The sequence below is a fragment of the Musa acuminata genome, chromosome BXJ2-4, assembly GCF_036884655.1.
Source record: "Musa acuminata AAA Group cultivar baxijiao chromosome BXJ2-4, Cavendish_Baxijiao_AAA, whole genome shotgun sequence".
NCBI classification, from domain to species: Eukaryota; Viridiplantae; Streptophyta; class Magnoliopsida; order Zingiberales; family Musaceae; genus Musa; species Musa acuminata.
The window spans coordinates 45909653-45929375 of NC_088341.1; the positions used below are offsets into that span (position 1 = coordinate 45909653).

Below are 19723 nucleotides of genomic sequence, written 5' to 3' on the forward strand. Positions count from 1 at the left end.
CTGTTTCGGACAATTTCGGGTTGATACATAATCCAATTTTGTATCTGAGACTGTGTGCACACCAATTTCATGGAATATAAATTTGGATGTGGTCAAAGTTTCTGAATCCAAACTAAACTCTTTATCTTTCTTGATTTGGTTTGAGGTATGTATGTAACAACCATTGATTGTCAACTCGGGCTGGGAATGGACCGATTACTAACTAAATGGGCTCAATTTGGGCTTTCGACGGACATAATAATTGGATGGGAACTATTTCATTTGATTTGGTATGAGGGAAACATAATACGTGCATACGTACGTATAACGGTTTTTAGCCGAATGCCAATTTCCTCAATAAATAAGAAAAAAGGGTGAAAAATTATATTGGCGGGTTGATCGAAATACGGTGGTAACGGCAACTTCGAAGGCCCGATGAAGTCGGCCTTATTCTATACTGGACTGGGCTTTCATCCACTTCATAAAAGAGGAGATCGGTCTGTGTTTCCATGTGAATGATTGAGAGCTTGATAGAGAAGGGAAAAAGAAGGCACACTTGGCCTCGTTAGGGCGAAAGAAGAAGAGCGAGAGCGAGCGAGATAGCGGTTCTTCGCTTTTGTTTCTAGATTTCTTTCTCTCTAACGTGTGGATCGCCGCTGTGGACTTGCCAATCGCTGGAGATCTTCATGGAGGAGACTGGATCCGAATTGGACGCATCTGAGCTGCCCGGATCGCTGATGCCACTGGTGTAGAGGGCCGATCTCGCGGGAATTCTGGGAGTAAGATGAAGTGGAGCGGCGCCGAGGACTTGTCCCCTGGACTGTCGCAGCCGCTTGAGTGGAAATTCTCGCAGGTGTTCGGGGAGAGGGCGGCGGGGGAGGAGGTCCAGGAAGGTACGATCTTTCCCTACCCTTTGTCAGATCGGTTCTTGACGATGCGGGGTCAGCTTAGGGTTTCGTCAGGTTTACGTGTTCTTTTCGGAGTTGCCATTCTTTGTTTTCCGTGTTTCCCGATAGAATGGCTTATGAGAAATACTGGAAGTGCCTTGTCCCGCGACAACCGCAGGGAATGCTATTTTATTGAGGTCTCTCCATCATATTGCGGGAAAGATTGGAACCTGTTACTTTTCCAAAAATAAAAAAAATATGTTTCTTCTTCTTTTTTTGCATGAATATTTTACTTCTTGTGGTTGTTTAATGAATTCCTTGTTTCTCACTTCTGTTGTTGTTTGTGAACTTGCAACTATTCTATAGATAAAGGTGAAATTGTTGATTACCGCTATGTTTCCTTGTTAAAAGCTTTGGTCGAATTTTAGTAGTTTTTGTGGATTGGCAGATTAGTCACGGGTGAGTTCTATCTATTAGCTGTTGATCTATTTTAATTAGACTATTTAGTTATTTTTGACTTGCCTCTCTATCTTCTTCCGTGTGTGTTAACAATGGCTGCTCTCTTTTACCAGAAATGTAACCTATTCTATATTGGTTGGAACTCGGACATAATTAACCAGTGCATATTGTACTGATGAAGCCAGTGATATGGTCCGTTGTTTGGAATTTTTTCTGGAAGTGAACTAAAACTTTCACATTTGCATGTTTCTGATAAGCACGTAACAGTGTCATAAATAACACTATGGGAAATAACCTATCATGTATACATATGTATATATGTATATATATTTATATATATATATATGTATGTATATATATATATATGTACATATGTATATATACATATATATATATATACATACATATATATATATATACATACATATATATATATATATATATATATATATATATATATATATATACATATATATACACTTATATGTATATACATATATATTCATACATCGGGGCCCATGTGATCCAATGGTTCCCTTTTTTTTCCATTCTTTTGGTTTTATGTTATGGAAATCATAAAGATAAAAACACAATAATTATGATATAAAACCTCCAAAATAAGATGTACAAACTTACTCTATTTTTTAAATATTTTAAGAGTTGGAATATTGAGGGATACTATACAAACTCTATTCAATATTTTTAGAGAAATAATATGGAACTATTTATTCTTTTGAGAAATATATACGAATGTATTTATATTTATTATTGAGGATTGTGATCCAACGGTGGCCAAGGATGAGCCAATGAAAGCTGCACCGTCGAATCGGATGGATGGAGACGGGCCACATGGTCGGATTCCTGCAATGGTTGAGAGAAGAGAAGACGGGAGGTGAGGGCGATGGCCGGAGCAACGGCAGCCATTGAAGCTGGAGATTTGAAAGGTTAATTCCAGTGTGAGCTGCGTGCCCGTCCTTCACCGATTACCCCTCGCCGCGTACCTCGGAATCCTATCCGTTTCCACCACCCGGTGCAATAGCAATGCCTTTTTCTTCTCGTTTTCTTCCCCTTTCTTCTCCCTCTATATCTCTCCACCTCCTGCTTTCCAGTTCTCGTACCGAACGCATCCCCGGCCAGTTGTCCTGCGACCAAAGGAAGCGTCGACGGCATCTGCAGCGAAGCTTCTGCTTTTAGGTTTACGTTGCTAAAGGTATGCTAACCTGGAAGCATGCATGCATTAGACGCAAATGAACGACAACAAAGCGTTTCTAAGCAACTCCTTTCACGAGCATAAAAAGGAAAAGGTCATAAAACAAAACCTCATTCGTCTCCTTCGCTTTTTACCTTAACTCCACGCCAATGTTGCATGCATGCATAAAAAAGAAAAAAACATAAATCCAAACCTCATTCGTCTCCTTCGCTTCCTACCTTAACTCCACGCCAATGTTGCATGCATGCATAAAAAAGAAAAGACCATAACTCCACGCCAATGTTGCATGCATGCATGAAGCATTGACGTGGAGTTAAGGTAGGAAGCGAAGGAGACGAATGAGGTTTTGCTTTATGGCCTTTTCTTTTTTATGCTTGTGAAAGGAGTTGCTTAGAAACGCTTTGTTGCATGCATGCAGCATTGGCGTGGAGTTAAGGTAGGAAGCGAAGGAGACGAATGAGGTTTTGCTTTATGACCTTTTCTTTTTTATGCTTGTGAAAGGAGTTGCTTAGAAACGCTTTGTTGTCGTTCATTTGCGTCTCTGTGCACGCATGCGGCATTTGCGTGGAGTTAAGGTAGGAAGTGAAGAAGACGACTGATGTTTTTACTTTATGGCCTTTTTCTTTTTTCTGCTTGTGAAAGGAGTCACGTAGAAACGCTCTGGCTTCTTTCCTTTCCGTCCATGAACTTGAGAATCTACTTGAGAGTCGATCGAAGATTAGATTGAGAAGGAGAATATGGTAAAATACATTAGCATTGGCTTGTATCAAATGAGACCCATGATTCATCAAGGATCATCCGAAAAAGTACAATAACCAAAATCATGACATGATTGTGTGAAGAGCAGTGTCGATTCTCCACATGAATACCTACAATGAACCGATGTGTTTCTTCTGTTGCAACCGAGAACTGCTCTCTGATTCTGATGAGAAGCATGGTTTACAGAGAAGACATGGCTATGGGTGTTCAGTAAGTACATGCACGATATTGATCTCGTTGGTAAGGGTGCATACAGTAATATTCTACATGTCCTCCATTTTCCGCCGATTACTCAAGTCTTTTCTTGATCACTTCGTGGAGAAAAATGTAATAATGAGCACACATATATTCCCATCACCCACATCGATCCCCTTCAATCTATAAGTAACATATTTCGTTCCACTTCCGGGGGTGATCTCTTGATTTGTTTTCCTTCTCCCCTCCAGACATGGTTGCAAGCTCTAAAAGAGTGGAGTGTTTCGCAGATGATACCGACCTTGAAGCATCTCCCCGCATGCCAACACCAGACATGATGGCCATGGAGGTCCACAAGGTAGCCGTGCTACAAGATAGGACTGGCCTTCGTTCTTTCAGGCATAGTCTGAGCGAGGTCTTCTTCCCCGATGATCCGCTCCATCGTTTCAAGAACAAGCCTTTCTTCAAGAAGGTGGTTCTAGCTCTCCAGTACTTCTTTCCCATCTTCGACTGGGGTGCTCACTACAACCTCAAGCTTCTCAAGTCCGACGCGGTCGCAGGCATCACCATTGCTAGTTTGGCTATCCCACAAGTATGACCTGCACGCGACTCTTTCTCTTTTCATGGTAGTAGAAGTGACTGTGTCTATTCGATAAAAAGCTCTGTTGCTGATCATGTCTTTACTCGCATCTTTTCATGAAGTTAGGAAATGGATTTGGAAAGTAAGCTCGAATTTTTGTAACTCGTAACTCTTTCTATCTATCTGTTTTCTGCGACAGGGAATTAGCTACGCTAAGCTCGCAGGTCTGCCTCCGATAATTGGCCTTTGTGAGTCCAATTTCTACACTTCTCGGAACTCATCGACTGCAACACGATAGAAAAAGCTTAAGCCATTCGCGTTTTCTTGCATTGCCACCGTAATGGAGAATACCACTGACCTTAGATCGAATTGGACCTTGCAGACTCCAGTTTCGTGCCACCACTGATTTATTCTGTTCTCGGGAGCTCAAGAGATCTTGCTTGTGGCCCCTTATCAATTGCATCCCTAGTGATGGGATCCATGCTGAGAGATGTGGTCTCTCCTGAGGACACCAAAGAATACCTTGAAGTAGCTTTCACTGCTACTTTCTTTGCTGGTGTCTTCCAAGCCGGCTTGGGTTTGCTGAGGTAAAACACAATAAAACCACATTACTTTTGCTCCAATTACATCTAATTCTTGGGGTTTGCGGCGTAGATACAGTCGAAGTTTCTCCTAACACAATCTCAGAATCGCTACTTGTTTTCTGTAGGTTGGGCTTCATAATCGATTTTCTATCGAAACCAACGTTGACTGGATTTATGGGCGGCGCGGCCGTCCTCGTTTCGCTTCAACAGCTGAAAGGGCTGCTTGGAATAGTGCACTTCACTACCAAGATGGCAATCATTCCAGTCCTGAAATCTGTTTTCGACAATAGGAAAGAGGTAACAAAAGGATTTTTGGAAGATTTGGATGATAGATTACTAAGATTCTGCTGTTTGATCAACTTATATTTCTCTGTCCGAGCAGTGGTCATGGGAAGCAGTAGTTATGGGTCTCTCATTCCTGGTTCTCCTACTGACGGCAAGACACATAGTAAGTTGTCAATCCATCCCAGTAATCGATACACCTCTTTCATTAAAATGAATTCCTGAAGAGGATGCTGATGACCAAAACCAGGCAGTGATTATATAAGCCACTTTGTGTGGGGTGTTAATAGTAATGTTCTTAGTCTTGCAAAACACCGGCATCGATGCCTTCGATTCTGCTTGTTGCTTTCTGTGCATTATTGAGTCGTTTATGCAATCTGAACTGACTGAACTCACATGGATCAGAGCACCGTCAGACCCAAGCTCTTCTGGGTATCGGCAGCAGCTCCTCTAACCTCAGTGATCATATCCACTATCATCTCCTACGTCCTCAGATCCCATGAGAAAGGCATCTCAACAGTAAGAATCATCTTCTTAAATATGTATAGATATAGGTAGAGAGTTATTAGTTCTCGTTGTTCTAAGTTATCGATGTGAAACAGATTGGGTATTTACCGGAAGGGGTGAATCCTTCTTCAGTGAGCATGCTGCACTTCAAAGGCCCTCACTCGAGTCTTGCTCTCAAAACGGGAATAGTGTCTGGGCTCTTGGCTCTCACGGTATCACTCTGAACCTTTAGATCAATGGATCATCCATTAATTCTCTCCAAACTAACAAGCTGAGGCTTACCATGGATACACAGGAAGGAATTGCCGTGGGGAGGACATTTGCTTCCATGAAGAACTATCAGATCGATGGTAACAAAGAGATGGTGGCCGTAGGATCCATGAACTTGGCCGGTTCATGTGTCTCATGCTATGTCACTAGCGGTAAGATCGAAGAAGCAGAAACACATAGTAAGAAGCATGCGGAGTTGATCATGGAAGCTCCTGCTGAATGATGCAGGTGGGTTCGCTCGATCCGCCGTTAACTTCAACGCCGGTTGCAAAACAGCAGCAACCAACATAATCATGGCGTCTGTGGTGCTCTTCACCATGCTACTTCTCATGCCGCTGTTCCACTACACCCCCAACGTCATCTTGTCGGCGATCATCATATCGGCGGTGATCGGCCTCATCGACGTCCGAGGTGCAATACTGCTGTGGAAGGTGGACAAGTTTGACTTCCTGGCTTGCATGACTGCCTTCCTCGGGGTTCTCCTCCTCTCGGTGCCGATAGGCCTCGGCATTTCGGTAAGCGCTCTTCGCTCGACAGCAATCTCTGCTTGCGGAAACCAAAAGAAGCGTTCCCATTTGTTCTGCAGGTGGGCATATCGGTTCTCAAGATTCTGTTTCATGCCACTCGGCCGAACATTGCGGTCATGGGGAACATCCCGGGAACAAACAGCTACAGAGATCTGGCACAGTACAAAGATGCCAAAAGGATGCCTTCGTTTCTAATCCTTGGCATCGAGTCCCCTGTCTACTTCACCAATTCGGTGTATCTGCAAGAAAGGTTAGTTTAGGCGTGAGTTCAAAGAGTTGCCACCGTCTGCAACAACACCTGTTCCCTGATGCAGCAATTGGCGTGCAGGATCCTGAGATGGATTCGAGAAGAAGAAGAGAGGATTAATAACTCGAACGAGAGCCCCCTCAAATGCATCATACTGGACATGGCTGGTAAGTGGCGTTGAAGCGCTCAAAATTTACCAGAGAAACTTCAATCTAGTGTTTTGTACACTGATCATGAGCTACCAAATTGGCACAGCTGTGACGAATATCGACATAAGCGGCATTGAATCGCTCAAAGAACTGAAGAGGACACTTGACAGAAGATCTCTCGAGGTAACACCATCATCATCGTCGTCATCACATCCATCTTAACCATGAATAACCTGTCTACAAAAATTGCAGCTGGTGCTAGCAAATCCTGTTGGGGAAGTGTCACAGAAGCTGTCTCACTCGGGGGCTTGGGAGCTCTTTGGACCAGAATGCTTCTACATGACGGTCGAAGAGGCCATTGCTTCAACCTCATACAAAATTTGAGCTAGCAGGACCGTGAGGTGATGAACATTATGCCAGCTGCTTGTGATCTGAACCCTAACAATGGCCATTGTCTCCTCATCTGAGCTCTGCTCAGAAGAAATTTTGAAACATACAAACCAGAACAAATTAGCTAGAAGAAAGAAACATGTTTGCTAGATTGGTGGCCTGTCAGATAGGCTCACTCTAGGCTGTTGTATGTTTCTTCCATTAATACGAAAGCAAAGTATCAGTCAATCTCTTCGGAACTTGAACTGTCTATGGGCGATAACAGTGTGACAACACTGATATCATTGACCACCCGGGCAACTTCATGCAACATCACAATTACTCGGGTCTGCACCCGACACCCGGCAATCATGGCTCGTCCGGGCCATGATTCGACCACGTGACTGACCTCAGGCCCCGCTAATTCGGTGGCCCGTAGAATGGACGTCTGACATCCATCAGAGAACCATCGGACGCCAGGGATGGACTCTCATACTGTAAAAGGTGAGGGCGGAACCGTAAATAACTGAAGCATATGAGGGTGTATATTTAGGATGAAATCTAAAGACCGTGACAGCCGGGGGTTAAGTGGCCTATCAGCACACTGGAAGTCCAAAAAGAACGAGGATTTCATGTAAATATCAAACAGGGTTCAGCATGGTTCGATCGCAAAATTACTTTCATTGATTGGTCGTTCAAACGGTTTGGTAGTCATCTACCCTGAACGCTGATTGGGACGATGCAGCTGAGCCGCACAACCTGGAAGCGGTCACATTTACGCCGTTTTTGATGTACTCTAACGGCGTCTTTCTTTACCGATAACACCGCCTTCTATCTTTTAGTCTTCTTTCGCTTTTGGTCTTATTTCGTACCATCTCTCGCTCACTTGTTCGCTCTTTCGCTCACCAACCCTTCTTCGCTTGCCTTTTCCGCAACGCAGTCGCGGGGGTGTTCATCTGCTCATAGATCTGCGAAATGTGCCTCTGATCTTGAATTGATTTCCTCGGTGAGCTTCGGATCCTCTTGATCTTCATCTTTTACGTTTCGATGTGAATCTTTTCTCCTGGTTTTGATTTCTTACGAGGAACATTGGACTTGGAGCTGGGGATCTGTAGCTTGAGCCACTTCTTGCGCGTTCTGAGATATTTTTCGCTGGTGATTATTGGTTATGAGTTTGGTTTTGCGCCTGTGGAATTCGGTGCGAGGATTCTCGTTGTAGATTGATCCTGATGGACATGCATGTTAGGGTTCTGTGTTCGTGCTCTGATGCAGGCGGAGATTAGGGTTTTATGTTTTTGTCACTGAGGTTTAAGTTTCCCTTTGGTATTGTTATATTTAAGGTCATGTGGGGTAGTCCCCGTACCATTATTTTATGCTTAGATGTTCCTTTTGAGGTTTGATTCCCAACTAAATCTGCGCGTTGAAATCTCTTTGCTGATTTAGTATATTTTGTAAATGAGCTGATACATTTCCACGTCCTTCAAAATAATATGATGGATTGATGCTCCCTTCGAAACAGGATTAAAATTATCTACATGTGACATGTTGAAAGCTAGTATGTACTGATGAGATCAATTTTGTATTTCTTATAACATGATTGGATTTTTTTTTCCTTTGCCTTAAAGTTACTGTACAATTTCTCTGCAGTTGCGAGTTTAGGGGGACAGCATCTAAAGATTTCTGTGATGGGAAAATCTCCTGCAAAGTGGATTAAAGCAGTTATTTTTGGAAAGAGATCATCTAGATCTCATACTTCAAAAGGGAAAGATGGTTTGGTATGGAATTGAGAATCTATTGGTTTATTATTGAACATATTAATTTTCTATTCGGTGTGCGATGAACTTGTTTACTGATTACATGGTTGGCTTTCTTCCTGTGGAAGTTTTGCCTGGTAGTAGAGAATGTTGATGTATTCAGATATCAATGTCTTTCCAAATCCCTGCACTGACTTAAGGAATATTTCCTTTTATAACATCAATACTTTAATTGATGCATTTCCTTTTACATCACTGTGAAATTCGGTATATCATCAAGCACAATATATATTGTTGCACTGCCTATGTGCAGAAATCTGAGTATCTGTCTTTTCATATTATTCTCAGTTAAGACAAATCAAGGAGTTGCTTACAACAAAATGGAGGGGATAGATTGATACATGATTATCGAGTAAGGTGACCTTGGAAGTGTTAGGCTCCTAAACCATACACACGACCAACCCCACCAATACCATGAATTAGGATAGGTTATTTCTCATTACATCTCTTTGAACTAGCTCAAATCATAGTCATCCAAGGTAAAGTCAAGATTTTCAAAAAAGTAAATTCTTCTTCCAAATTTTTTTGGAAATAACTGAAGATATGTCTATAAGTTAGAGGGGTTGCATTTAAAGTTTTCCTCGCTTATTTCTTTAAATTGACCATTTAATCTTTGTTTACTTCCAAAGTTATTATAATGCATTAAGTACGACAGGTAATCTTATAAATCTATTATATTTGAGTGCTTCATCACTAATTGATCTTCTGATCCTCATTTGTATTTTTGAAGAAACCTGGTGTTGATAAAGAGCATTTTTCTGGGGGAGAACCATCTCATGTCACAATGAAATCTCTGGTGATTACTCAACCAGTTCTTGTAAGCAACAATTCAAGTGGTCCATCATCAGAAAATAGGACAGATTCCACTTTAGTTACTGGAGCAGTTAGGGTTGAGAGCCAAGAAATTGTTGTACATCAAGCTTCAAGTAATCCAGCCAAAGCCTTGGAAGAGCGTGCTGCTACAAAAGTTCAAGCTGCCTTCAGGGGTTATCAGGTAATTCTTGTGGAAATAGTGTTTGCATCTTCTTTGGTAACATTGGCATCATATACTATTATTGGGACCATTTTATTCTTCATTTAATTTCTTAAAAATGGGTTCTATATGCACACTAAATAACACACAGGAGAATTCAAGGAAGAGAGTGTTTGTATTTATGTGCAGTCACGGAGGGTGTTCTGTGCATTGAAGGGCATCATAAGACTGCAGGCTCTAATTCGTGGGCACCTAGTGAGGCGTCAAGCAGTTACCACCCTGCATTGCATGTGGGGTATTGTCAGATTTCAAGCTCTTGTTCGCGGTCAGAGAGTCAGGCTTTCAGGTATTGGCCTTGAAGTCAGAACAAAGTATCCTCAAATGAAGAGTGTGGTAAGCATCTAATGACAGAAATGATCTCAAAAAATTATTTTATGTTTTTTAACTTATAAAGTGTCCTGTTTATTCCGTAAATTCCCACATATGCTTTCATTTTAATTATTTGCTGTCTGGTAGTGTTTCAATTATTGATAAACTCTAGTATCTGACTGCTCTATTCTGACAAGAAGATGAACACTTTGTGAGATTGGTCATGATAATCCATTGAGAATGAGTCATTTCTGGTTTCTTTCCTGTTGAGGGATAACTCTTTTTTCCACATACTGTGAGATTCTTTTGTCTCAGAGAATTCCTCTGACTGGTTGACATGTGTGCATGTTGTATATGCAATGGGGATTGTATTGTGAATATTAATGAAACATTTCTGCTGAAATGGTGTGGTGGTGGTAGTAGTTTTTATTCTCTGAAAGGTTTGGCCATTTAGCAACGAAGTTTTTCTACATGAATTCGATATGTGATGTTCACTCGGGCTGAACTATACTTTCATGGTTTATCATCTTATTTCTTTTAGGTATGTTGATTTTCTTTTGTAGGATGATAAGAAGTTGGATTTCTCGAAGATGCAGCTGTCTGCGAATCAATTTGTTTGCAAGGTAGGTAAACTATGAAAAAGAGTATTACAATAATATGATAACGTTCTGCGAATCAATTCTTTAACGTTCTCCAAACACATTGATTTGCTTCTTATACTTAAGATCAATATTCTGGGAATGGAAAGCACAGTTTTCAAGATATTCATGCACTTTATGTTCATGTGAGCCAATGCCCATCTGTTGTCCAGGTTTACTGTCTAGTTTTACAAGCAAATAACTTATTTGCCTTTCCACAGCTACTCTCAGCTCTGCCTGTTACAAAGCCTGTGCAGATTCATTATGATCCAGTGGAACCAAATTCAGTCTTCAGTTGGCTGGAGCGCTGGACATCCTCACAATTTTGGAATCCACTTCCTCAATCAAAAAAGTCTGTCAATGTGAAATCTCGGGTGAGATGCAGTAGTGCTGTGGAAAGTGAATCTGTCAGATTAAAATCAAATGTTCATAAAAATGTGGCTGCAAAGGTTGATGTCATGACTGAATCAGAAAGGCATAAACGTGTTACGAGGAAAATGCTAAGCCCTCCTGCTGACTCTGTGGTAGAAAATCCACAATCTGAAATTGAAAAGGTCAAGCGTAGTTTGAGAAAGGTATCCAATTCTAAAAAAGAGCCTGCTGAAAAGCCAGAATCTGAAAATCAGAAACCAACTTGCACTCCGAGAAAGGTGACAAACTCACTATCTGATGCTCCACAAGTGTCTAATGAGCATTCTTCAATGAAGATAAAAAAAGATAGTGTAGTGTCTATTGACAGTAAGCTTGAAATAGTTGCTGCTGTAAAGTCCGTTGCATCAGGTGGGCCTAAGAATGCAGTAATAGATGACAGTACTGCGATCAAACCGCATAGCCCAGAAGAAATCTGCAAAGAAGAGAGTATTTCTAACTGTGATGGAGAGTTAAGCTTGAAAGATGTGCCAACTAGCAATGAGATCCAGAAGAGTAGCAAGAGAAGGGCTTCTTTCCCACCAAAGCCAGAACCTTTTGCAGAGAATGCCTCGCAAAATGCTCCAAGATTACCAAGCTATATGGCAACTACTGAATCAGCTAAGGCAAAGCTAAGAGGACAAGTTTCACCGAGGGTTGGATCTGATTCTGCAGAAAGATATAATATGCCTCGACGTCATTCTCTGCCAACTTCCACGAATGGAAAGTTAAACTTGCAATCATCACGTGCACATAAGTTGATCCAAGCAAGCTGCAAGGATGGAATTAGAAACGACAGATCCTTTACATCATCAAGAGATGGTAGTGGTATGACCTGTCTATCATTCTGCTCATACATATTTTGGTGTGGATCTTCTATCATTAACTTCTATCACCTTTCATCTCCCAACCACCACCGTCCTATGATTTTCGGCCATCATACTTTGTTATCTGACCATTTTCCATCGTCATTCATCGTTTGACCACTCCTACCTTCATCTTTTAAATATTGTACATCCTTCAATCACCACAGTCCTTCATACTTGTCTTCCCTCCATCTTCTGATAAAAAATGGTCCAAGGCTTTGATCAGTACACTGTATTTGGTGGATTAGGGATGGAAGGTTGAAAAATCTGATCATACCAAAACAAACTATTCCTAATGATTTTATCCCAACACATCTTTGGAATGCAGAACGGGAGATCCTGTGTTGTTCTGAATGTACTGGTGCGAATAAGTAGACATCCACACTTACCCCAAGTAAGAAAGAAATCTCGTGATGCTTTTATTCTTTTTCCCATTAAAAGAGAGCACCTACTTTCTTTCGAAAGGTGAGAAACCATTTTTTAACATATGTTGCACATAACCAAGCTTTATCATAATTAGTTAGTGGGGGTTGGGTGAATATTATATGTTTACCGACACATCCTTCCTATCGTTTTGTTGCATGGAGCAAAGTTTTAAATGCCAGTAGTTAATGTTTTGCTAATTTTGTCAATTTAACCAAGGATTGATACCATAACACATTGGTTGATATGTCATCAATATAGTTTTATTAATTTCTTGATAAAAGGTATGTTGGCACCATATCGAATTTATATGTCCTCAATATGGTTTTTTTTAATTTCTTGATAAAAGGTATGTTGGCACCATATCGAATTTACTGGATGTCAAATGCTGTATTATTAGATTAAAACCATAACTTGAAGTTTCTTTTTTTTTTTTCACTTTTATTTTGATATTTACTCTTTCATCTCCTTGTTTTTGCCTCTTCCCTCTAAAATTTGATCCAGATTTGACTCTGATTATGACAATGTTGTTTTGTCTAATTTCCTCAAAACCACAGAGAAGTCGATTCAAGTGGGATGGAGGAGGTGACATTGTCAGAGTGGTAATTTAAATTCTTCAAAGCGGATAAGTTTTGCTACAGTCTTACACACCCTTACTGTTTGTTTTATGGCGTAAGTTGTGCTGCAATCCTACTTAGCTAAGTTGGATCATTACCGGTGTGGCGTGCATACTGTTCCTCTTTGTCTCTTTCGTATGTTGGAAATCATGTTACGGTGGGATGTACAGCTTCAGTCCCTTTTGTGTGTTGCGTGGTTTTGTTTGGTCCGGTTGTTATCGTTTTGTTTATGTTAAGAGTTGTCGCAAAACATGAAATATACCTTTTATCATAAATGCCTTCCTTCACAAACATCTTGTACGAATCCACGTCCAATTTGTTCTGATATTGCATCCCAAAAGATTTCTCATCAGATGAGGCAGAGCTGTAACATTCTCATAAGATTTCATTGGTAGATGCTGCTGACACAAAAACTCATTTTGTAACATTATCAGATCCAACTTGTATGTGGTGGATGTGTGCATCTCCTTCCTTCCTTCCTTTTTCTTTTCCAGGGTCGTGGATGGTTCGCGGGAAAAGGCAGCAACAGCAACCGCTTCCATCACTCGTCGTGACACAAATTCCACAAGAGCCAGAAACAGGAGCTCAAGATATGACAGGTCAACTACACGCTTTCTTGTTCTTGATGTATACACTTACTAATACTCGTCATAAGAAAAATCTTACTGATAGATTCCATTATCATCACACATCGCCATATCCCAACCCAAGGTACGCACTTCTGATCGCGACCAGCTTGGTCGTGACACTCTCCGCGTCCAACCGTGCTTGTGGTGTTCCTTTCGAGCAGAGCAGGCCAACTTCGACCATGGAGACCACGCAATTCGCTGCGCGATCGTTACCTTCCATGGCCGATCGTATCGCAGGATCCACGATTTCCACTACTCTGTCAGGGAAGGCCGCCTCGACGAAGATGCGAAGCGATCGACCGTCCCTGAACATGTCGTCGGTAGGCCTCTTCCCTGTCACCATCTCCAGCACAAGTATTCCGTAGCTGTACACGTCTCCATGCGCGGAAACTTCCCCTCCGATCCCGTACTCTACGGCAAAAGATCAAACACGGTTGTATCGGTACGTGCGCAAGCAGATGTGAAAAGTAGAAACCAAGATATTAGTACCTGGAGGTATGTAACCTATGGATCCTCTCAATGCGAGGGAATAACTGGGATTCCCCGTTGATGCAGCGTTGCATTCGGCCAGGAACTTTATCAACCCATAGTCACCCAAGTGGGCAGCCATGTCGTCGTCGATAAGAACGTTGCTCGGCTTCACATCACAGTGAACGATTGGCGTTTGGCCATGGTGACGATGCAGGTACTCCAACGCAGACGCGACATCGATGGCTATGCACAGTCTTTCGTCAAGACTCAGTTGCTTCGTCTCACGATTCGAGCCAACCGTTGGGTGCAACCAATCATCTAGACTCCCGTTGGGCACGTACTCGAACACGAGAGCTTTGAAATCATTTCCTCTGCGGTCGATGGTGGAGCAGCAAGTGAGGATCTTGACGAGGTTCCGGTGCCGGATGCTTCTCAGGGCCTCGCATTCTGCCAGATAACTCTTCAGAGCTCCTTTCCGCTCCAGGTTTAGTACCTTTACTGCAACGCCGTTTTCGTAGCCTTCCAGAGTTCCTTTGTACACAGAACTGAAGCTACCGGTGCCAATTAAATTGGCGGAAGAAAACCCATCGGTCGCCTTGTGCAGCTCTGCGTAAGACACCATTTTGAACTGATCTCTCGGAGAAGATTCGAGCGGAGATCTCTTGCTCGACGCCGTCTTCCACATGAGAATGATGATGGAGAGAACAATAAAGCAGGGGATCAAGCTGGCGAGTCCTATTGCGACACTTCTCATTCTACTTTTGTTAGAAGAGTCGACAGGGCATGGTGGAAGGCGTAACGCCGGATGACCCCCGCAAAGCTTGGGATTCCCATCGACGAAAACTTCGCTGGCGTTGGCGAAGGCACCTTCTGTTGGAACCGGACCATCGAAATCGTTGAAGGAAAGGTTGAGATATTGGAGACTGCTGATACCAGCCAAGAATTTGGGGATTTGCCCAGATAATTCATTACGCGAAACATCGAGCCTCTGAAGGCTTCTCAAGTTGCTCAATTGCGAAGGTATGGTACTCTGGAAGAAGTTTCCTTGCATGTAAAGGTAGTTCAAGGTCTCGCAACCTCCAAGACCACTAGGAATTTGGCCAGAAAGCTTGTTTTCAGAAACGTCGAGCAGAACGAGGAGCTTCAGCTTCTGGATGTCACTTGGAATCGGACCGACCAGAGAATTATGAGACAGATCAAGCACCTTTGTGAGAGAAGTAATGCTGACGACCTCTCTGGGAATGGCGCCACCGAGCTGGTTACGAGAAAGATTCAGCTCGTTCAACTGCTTGAAGTTGATAAAGCTCCGCGGTATGCCTCCTTGCAATCGATTGTCTCCCAAGTTGAGTACTTCTAGCTGCGTGTGGTTCCCCAGTGACTCAGGAATGGGGCCGGAGAGCTTGTTCCCAAACAAGTATAATCGAGTCAAGTTGCGAAGGGATCCAATCTCTCTAGGGATGCTGCCGTTCAGAAGGTTTCCATTGAGATCAAGCTGCTGCAAGCCACGGAGTTTCTCTATCTCCGGCGGAATGGCCCCTGATATCTGAAGCCCTGCTAAAGACAACCACTCGAGTTGCGCAGAGAGGTTCGCTATAGATGCAGGAAATCTGCCTGCAAGATCATTGTCGGACAGAAACAGCCATGTAAGCTCTGTGCAGTTAGACAGAGAAGCAAGGAAGCTCCAATCCGTGGCATCCCTGGCCTTGAACCGATTACCCTCGAGGTTCAGAACGGCTAGATTATGATGCTGACCCAAATTTGCTGGGACAACTCCATTGAAATTGTTCAAAGAAAGATCAAGATAGTAGAGTTCAGAAGCATTGACTAATGATCGTGGTATTGAACCTTCCAATCTATTCCCCTGAAGGATAAGGTATTCGAGTCCCGGAAGAGCATGGCCTATATCAGGCGAAATGGTTCCTACGAGCTGGTTTATCCCGAGGTTCAAAGAACCGAGCCTCGATAGATTGTACAGAGATGGAGGGATCGTACCGGATAACTTGTTGACGGAAAGATCAAGAACTCTTAAGCTGGTGAGGCTGCCCAGGCTTTCTGGTATATTCCCCTCCAAGCTGTTTGTTCTTAGATAAAGATAGGTTAGATTCAAGCAGTTGCCTAGCGTAGGCGGTATGCTTCCTACCAAGTTGTTGCTGGAGAGGTAGAGATGGGTGAGGGACGACAGGTTGCCAAGAGAAGGTGGAATCTTTCCGGTGAGACTGTTATTGAACAGCATGATCTGGGTGAGAGAAGAGGAGCTGCTCCCCAGGCTTGCTGGAATGGCTCCTGTAAGGTTGTTGCCATTAAGGTAGAGCCATAAAAGTTCTGAAAGCGATCCATACTCTGCAGGAATGTCTCCGACGAGGCGGTTCCCTGAGAAACAAATGACGCTGAGGTTGGAGCATCGAGCGAGGCTCGCAGGGAGCTTTCCCTCGAGATTGTTGTAATCGATCCTGATGGTCCGGAGTCTGGAACAGCGAGATAGCGTGGCTGGGATTTCACCTGAGAGAGAATTATAGCTGAAGTTAAGATTCGCCAGCCGACCCAAGTTTCCCAGCTCAGGTGGGATGCTTCCATTGAACTGGTTGTCTCCGAGGTGGAGGTTCCTGAGGGAAGTGAGGTTGGCTATGGTGGGCGATATGGGACCGGCGAGGCCGAGCGAGACCAGCCTCAAGGCTGTGACTCTCCGGCCATCTCTGCATCTCACACCGTGCCAGTCGCAGACATGAGACGTGTGGTTGTTCCACGAGGACAGTGCCGAGCCGGGATCGGATAGCAGAGACTTGAACGACAGGAGAGCGAGCACGTCGTCGTCGGCGGAGGACGTCGAGTTGGACGCGGAGTCAGAAGCGAGGAAGGACTGGTGCGTCGATGCGGCCATGCAAGCTAAAAGGATGAGTGTTTGAATCACCATTCTCTCTGGGTGGAGCTCCATTTGATTGGAACTTCCCGTGGAAGCAAACTGAGTTCAAGGGCTACGGCTAAGCGAAGGGACGAGCTATTGAGTTTAGTCAACTGAGTTTTGAGAGGACTAAGTCACTTAGTTTTTATATATAGAGATGTCGAACGAGGAATAATCGAGGACTAAGTCGTCGGTCTGTCTACATGATAGATGTGATCATGGAAAGTGAAGTTCACCCTAAACAGATTTATTTTATTAGTTAACTCAACTTGTTTTTATATAAAGATGTGGGACTAGGAATCGTGGAACAAATATACCCAATTACTCATTTATTTTAAGTTTAATTTGTTCTATTTATTTTTATATAGAGATGTGAGATGAGAAATGGAAGAATAAGTCATCGTTTTGACTATATGACAATGAAGATATGATCATGAAATAGAAATAGGGTTGAATAGAGATGTGGGACGAGCAATCGTGTTTTTAGTTTTTAGTTTAGTCAAGACTAACCCAATTACTCATTTGTTTTTAGTTTAGTTAACTTCATTTGTTTTTATATAAAAATGTGGGACGAGGAACCGAAGAACAAGTCATCGTTCTGGTTATAAGGCAAGTGAGGTTGAAACAGTTAAGAGTGACCTAATTACTCATTTGTTTAAAGTTTAGTCAACTCAACTTATTTTTATATAGAAATTTGGGATGAAGAATCGAGGAACAAGCAATCGTTTTGGCTTTAGGACAATACAGATATGACCATAGATTGGAAATGAGGTTAAAGCAGTGAAGACAAACCCAATTACTCATTTGTCACAAGTTTAATCAACTCCACTTATTTTTATATAGATATGTGGGATGAGAAATGGAAAAACAAGTCATCGTTCTAATTGTTGGATAATGGAGATGTGAAATAGAAGTGGGGTTGAAGCAACCAAGAAAGACCTAGTTTCTTATTTATTTCAAGTTTAGTCAACTCACTTATTTTTATACAAAGATGTCGAATAAAGAATCGAAGAACAAGTCATTATTCTGACTACAGGACAATGAGGATATAATCATGAAATAGAAATGGGGTTGAAGCAGCACCCAATTACTCATTTGTTTCAAGTTTAGTCAACTCCACTTACTTTTATACAGAGATGTGGGACGAAGAACAAGTCATTATTCTGGCTATAGAATAATACGGATATGACCATAGATTTGAAATGGGGTTGAAGTAGCGAAGACAAACCCAATTACTCATTTATCACAAGTTTAATTAACTCCACTTATTTTTATATAAAGAGATGGGATAATGGATATGTGACCATGAAATGAAAGTGGGGTTGAAGCAGTCAAGAAAGATCCAGTTTCTTATTTATTTCAAGTTTAGTCAACTCACTTATTTTTATACACAGATGTCAAATAAAGAATTGAAGAACAAGTCGTTATTCTGATTATGACTATGGGATAATGAGAATATAATTATGAATTGAAAATGGGGGTGAAGCAGTCAAAACAGACCCAATTACTCATTTGTTTCAAGTTTAGTCAACTCGACTTGTTTTTATATAGAGATGTGGGATGAAGAATCGAAAAACAAGTCATCATTCTTGCTATAGGACAATACATATATGACCATAGATTGGACAATACATATAGGACAAACGATAACTCATTTGTCACAAGTTTAATCAACTCCACTTATTTTTATATAGAGAGGTGGGATGAGAAATTGAAGAACAAGTTATCGTTCCGGTTGCTGGATAATGGATATGTGACCATGAAATGGAAGTGGGGTTGAAGCAGCCAAGAAAGACCCGATTTCTTATTTATTTCAAGTTTAGTCAACTCGCTTGTTTTTATACAGAGACGCCGAACAAAGAATCAAAGAACAAGTCGTTGTTCTAACTATGGCACAATGAGGATATAATCATGAATTGAAAATAGGGTTGAAGCAGTACCCAATTACTCACTTGTTTCAAGTTTAGTCAACTCGACTTATTTTTATATAGAGATGTGAGATGAAGAATCGAAGAACAAGTCATCGTTCTGGCTATAGGACAATACAGATATGACCATAGATTGGAAATGGAGTTGAAGCAGCGAAGATAAACCCAATTTACTCAATTGTCACAAGTTTAATCAACTCCACTTATTTTTATATAGAGATGTGGGATGAGAAATAGAAGAACAAGTCATCATTATGGTTGCTAGATAATGGAGGTTTGACCATAAAATGGAAGTGGGGTTGAAGCAGCCAAGAAAGACTCGGTTTCTTGAATCGAAGAACAAGTCATCATTCTAGCTATAGGACAATACATATATGACCATAGATTGGAAATGGGGTTGAAGCAGCAAAGACAAACCCAATTACTCATTTGTCACAAGTTTAATCAACTCCACTTATTTTTATATAGAGATGTGGGATGAGAAATTGAAGAACAAGTCATGGTTCTGATTGCTGGATAATGAAGATGTGACCATGAAATGGAAGTGGGGTTGAAGTAGTCAAGAAAGACCCAGTTTCTTATTTATTTCAAGTTTAGTCAACTCGCTTGTTTTTACATAGAGACGCCGAAGAAAGAATCAAAGAATAAATCGTTGTTCTAACTATAGCACAATAAGGATATAAT

At 41.9% G+C, this 19723-nt stretch overlaps 3 protein-coding genes across 8 annotated transcripts; 2 read left to right on the plus strand and 1 right to left on the minus strand.

Moving 5' to 3' along the window:
- Positions 1–3742: 3742 nt before the first annotated feature.
- LOC103983329 (probable sulfate transporter 3.4) lies at positions 3743–7019 on the plus strand. Its single transcript, XM_009400552.3, has 13 exons — positions 3743–4081; positions 4269–4317; positions 4452–4656; positions 4779–4950; positions 5036–5101; positions 5341–5454; positions 5538–5654; positions 5738–5864; positions 5941–6227; positions 6299–6489; positions 6568–6653; positions 6742–6818; positions 6888–7019. Exons 1-13 carry the CDS (start codon positions 3743–3745, stop codon positions 7017–7019), a joined length of 1962 nt encoding a protein of 653 aa, XP_009398827.2.
- Positions 7020–7852: 833 nt separating this feature from the next.
- Positions 7853–13405, plus strand: LOC103982306 (protein IQ-DOMAIN 31). 6 transcript variants are annotated; one of them, XR_010486483.1, is made up of 8 exons: positions 7853–8010; positions 8652–8779; positions 9549–9812; positions 9981–10184; positions 10724–10783; positions 11020–12034; positions 12401–12537; positions 13053–13405. XR_010486483.1 is itself a non-coding variant. In XM_065106820.1 (8 exons), exons 2-7 carry the CDS (start codon positions 8690–8692, stop codon positions 12445–12447), a joined length of 1680 nt encoding a protein of 559 aa, XP_064962892.1. In that variant the 5' UTR covers positions 7853–8010; positions 8652–8689; the 3' UTR covers positions 12448–12466; positions 13053–13405. The 6 variants fall into 6 exon arrangements, 4 of the variants coding, with proteins under 4 accessions (XP_064962892.1, XP_009397474.2, XP_064962891.1 ...); XM_065106820.1 differs by having other exon boundaries at positions 12401–12466; XR_010486482.1 differs by having other exon boundaries at positions 11020–12466.
- A 300-nt stretch (positions 13406–13705) lies between these two features.
- LOC103983328 (probable LRR receptor-like serine/threonine-protein kinase At3g47570) lies at positions 13706–17090 on the minus strand. The gene is made up of 2 exons (XM_065101892.1): positions 14231–17090; positions 13706–14152 (listed from the first exon to the last, which is right to left on the minus strand). The coding sequence occupies exons 1-2, from the start codon at positions 17088–17090 to the stop codon at positions 13797–13799; spliced, it is 3216 nt and encodes a 1071-aa protein (XP_064957964.1). The 3' UTR covers positions 13706–13796.
- Positions 17091–19723: the final 2633 nt, after the last annotated feature.